This window comes from Pygoscelis adeliae, unplaced genomic scaffold (genome assembly GCF_000699105.1).
Source record: "Pygoscelis adeliae isolate BGI_AS28 unplaced genomic scaffold, ASM69910v1 Scaffold120, whole genome shotgun sequence".
NCBI lineage: Eukaryota > Metazoa > Chordata > Aves > Sphenisciformes > Spheniscidae > Pygoscelis > Pygoscelis adeliae.
In genome coordinates this window covers 162,706-166,411 of record NW_008824032.1, presented here as the reverse complement: position 1 = coordinate 166,411, position 3,706 = coordinate 162,706, and the positions used below count along the sequence as shown (strand labels likewise).

Here is a 3,706-nt window from a genome sequence, read left to right as displayed (position 1 = left end):
AGATTCCTGAATGGCATCAGGAGTTTGCTCTGACAGCTGAAAAACTGCCCATTCTGTGCATCCAACACTTCCCCTGCTGGCACAGAGACAGTGAAGAGAAGGAGGAAAATGCAGAGGGTGAGAAGATGGCATGGGGATGAGAATGGGACAAGACACTGGAGCTAGAAAGTGAAAAGCTCAGACGTAAAAATAAGCAGCAGTGTTGCACTATTAAACCTGGGCATAGACATAAGCAAGACTGGAAGGGTAGGGACAGAGAGGCTGAGCTCAGTAACAGGGAGGGGCAAGGGAAACATGATTTACAGAACATTTCCCTCCACAGGCTGTAATGAAATCCAGGAATCCTCATTCTCACCATTACTCTATAGACAACAAATATCAATGAAAACTACGGGTAAAGCATCTTCTTTGTCTAACACTGATCAATATAAAGGGTGACACCCTCTATTAGCACAGGTGGATGAAGTCTTTGTGGGGGATCTCTCCGGCTGCAGTCTAGTTCATGGCTGGAGCATTTGAGCATTTCCAATAGCTGTATTTCCCTGGGGACTCACATTTCCAGTGTTGTTAAAAAAATAAATTATGCCAGAAAATTGCACACAGAAGACTGTTTAAAAAATGTATTGCTGACAAGATGAAGCATTTATACATCAGGAAATGTCAGAATTAAATTTTCTTTTGTGATCTTAACTGGGCCACTCAGCATTTGCATTGTGGTATAGTATTTAATTGTATGATCACATATTAGTTTTCCCTGAGGATTCTTATCAGTCATTGCAAAGGATAGACAACTGCTCAGGAAGAATAATCCCTGTGAAGTAAAGATTGCTTGATGCTGCTGAAGATGGATTCTGTGCAGTATAGGAAGCAAGGGATTACAGAAAAAAACCACAATCACATTTCCTAATTTCTGAGTGTTTAACTTCAGAACCATAATGTGTTTGCAAGATGCTTTAGGAAGTTAATTTTTTCCCCTGTCACTTCCACAAAGTTCAAGGGTGATGTTTGACTTATTATTTAATCTATATTTTTGAGTGCTAATCACTAACCCTATTCCATTTTCCACATCTAATTATTCTTTCTTGACCTATTAACATTCATAATCAATGACTGTGAAAAGTCATAACTGATGAGAACCACAGAGATGCCAATGAAAAAATTAATTATCTTCCCATAAATAAAATTTGCAGAATTTGAATTCTGTGCAGTTAATATGGTCTTCACACTTTCAATAATAAAGGGAAGGTAATATTGGTTAACTCCTTCAAAGAACAATGTTTAGCCCGTGTATGAAATGAATTTAGCACTTCATGAGAAATTAGTATATTATTCTCTCATCAAAAGTTGCATCTTATGCATACTTGCAATGGACTTATTTAAGGTTGCATGAGTCATCTAAAATTTGACATTTTTTCATTTCTGAGCATCTAGTATTGCAACACCCCAGTATTCTCAGAACACAGTTTCACCAATGTATCAACACTGTGGGAACACTCCTGCCTTCTCATCTACATTCAGTGAGTGGATATACCCTGTAGTCAACTGGAGGAGCAAAGGGAAGTTTTGGGTTATTTCAGAGGTCATGAGAAGAGGTGAATTGCAACTCCCCTGAATTCAGGCACATCCTCTCTCATTAACTGCCCTTCTTGCTTTCAAACACTCCATCGAAATACTTACCAGTGCAGGGAGCATCAGAATTGTCCGAAGCAGATCGATAGTAGCGGTTCTGACACACACATTCACTGGAACCTGGCAACGGAGCGTGGCTGTGGGCAGGGCACAGATGGCAGGGGTCATCTCCCACAGATACTTTAAAGAAACCAAGGGGACAGGCTAAGAAGAGGAAAATGAGAGAGGCAAAAGCAGGAAACTCATTAATTCAGATTCCAGAAACAATGCTATCTTATTTACATTTAACTCATGCTGCTGCTGTAGGGAGAAGTTATTACATAGAGTAGCTACTACTGGTTTTGTTGCTTTATGGAGCATGTATTGTTAAAGTTGCAATTTCAAAACAGTTTATTTTATTCTATACAATAGATGCTTAAATTAATCCACTGGCAGATGAAAGAGACCCAGTCCAGAGACAGCTTTGGCCATCTGAAAAAATTGTCTTCCCATTATTCACTCAAAGAGCTTTAGCACTGGAGAAGCCAGAGCATAGTCATGTGATCTGTCTGGAAATAGCCATAACGATTACAGGTATTATCCACACCTCCTTCTCTCCACCCAACAGCCACAAAAATGGATTTTTTATGCTGCCTTCAACAGTTTCATTGCTTAAAGTAATATAAGCTACCACAGCTGATTTTGCATCAAAATTAGGAGCAGGCACTCAGATTGGCAGTCCTATTGTTTTCCTGTAGGCCTGGAAACTTCCCAATAATGGATAAAAGCTTCTTAATTTAGTCAAATTTAATCTGCAAATGCATAGGAACATGCCTATGCAAAAGGCTGAAACAAGGATGGAAATCCATCCTACAGGGAAAGAAAATGAAAAAATAATAACTTACTAACAATACAGCAGTATGGCACATTCTAGGTTTGGCAAAGATGCTATGCTGAATTACCTAACAGAAGGTGCTTGGATCTTACATTGAAGTGCTAGGATAAAGCTTTTACAATTTTTATGTAAGTTTTACGTAAGTTTTCTAAAGCCGATTTTCTATATAAATAGATACAGCTCTTTTAGATTTTATGGACTAACAAGCTCAGGTGAAAGTTCATTTGTGGACTGACATTTGGTTAGTTAACTTCACAATAAAGAGCATTTACAGGGAATGGGAAGCTTTCAGATAGACTCCAGATGAGCGTTTGATGTCAAAAGAGACAAGGGACACACTCAAGAGAAGAACTGTCCTAGTGGTTACCGTAAGCAGAACAATCCAAAGGACTGTGGATAGCAAAAAGTTATATAAAAAAAGAAAAATGTGTAAGAGAAGAACATTGCATACAGGTGTTAATAAGAAAATAAGGTATCTAATAAATGTTCCAAAAGGGAACACCACACCAGAAGCTGCAGAATTAGCCCATCTTGTTATTACTTACTGTACTTACAGCCTTCCACCTGCAATAACAATTATTTGGAAAGGTTTCTAACTCACAGAAGTGCTGAGTGGCCATTGATGCATCTTTCTTAACAAATAAACAACTTCAGAAAAATGGCGTAGCTTGCTTAGCTAACCTTCTTCTCCTATGTGTTCAATTCCCTTTGCTTTGGGTTTTCAAAGCCCACTGTAGTATTTTTGATGTATACTGTGGGACTGCAGGTATGCAAACCTTAACAAAGCTGAAAAGGTCACAGCTGCAGTCTGGACATAACAGCCAATAACATCTGTGGAGTCCCATCAGCTTTACGCCTATTACATTACTTCATCTTCTCTGTCAGAAGTCGTCTTTGCTGCAGAGTAACTTCCACATGTACTGTGATAAGAGTGGTAAGTCCTGGAACAGGTCAGACCATAAAAGGGACTTCAATAACTCTGAATGCTAGCTATTAGATAAGAGAACACCGATTCTTCCCAGCACTCAGGAAATGACAATGTTCAGTGTGTGATACACTGCCATGTGGACAGGAAGGGGGAAGAAGAGATTGCAGTTTTGCATATGATAGGTGATGGTAAGAAAAGAGCAACTGCCTTTGCCTTCAGGCCTTTATCCAGCTGTCATGGTTTAACCTCAGTCGGCAACTGAGTACCACACAGCC

At 39.2% G+C, this 3,706-nt stretch overlaps 1 protein-coding gene across 1 annotated transcript in view; it reads right to left on the bottom strand.

Annotated features, from left to right (window-relative positions):
• Window positions 1-3,706, bottom strand: part of EPHB6 (EPH receptor B6) — a 57,471-nt gene that overhangs the window by 23,775 nt on the left and 29,990 nt on the right. The window contains exon 4 of the mRNA XM_009328566.1: window positions 1,678-1,833. Coding sequence (XP_009326841.1) covers window positions 1,678-1,833 — 156 coding nt within the window. The remainder of the gene's footprint in view (window positions 1-1,677; window positions 1,834-3,706) is intronic.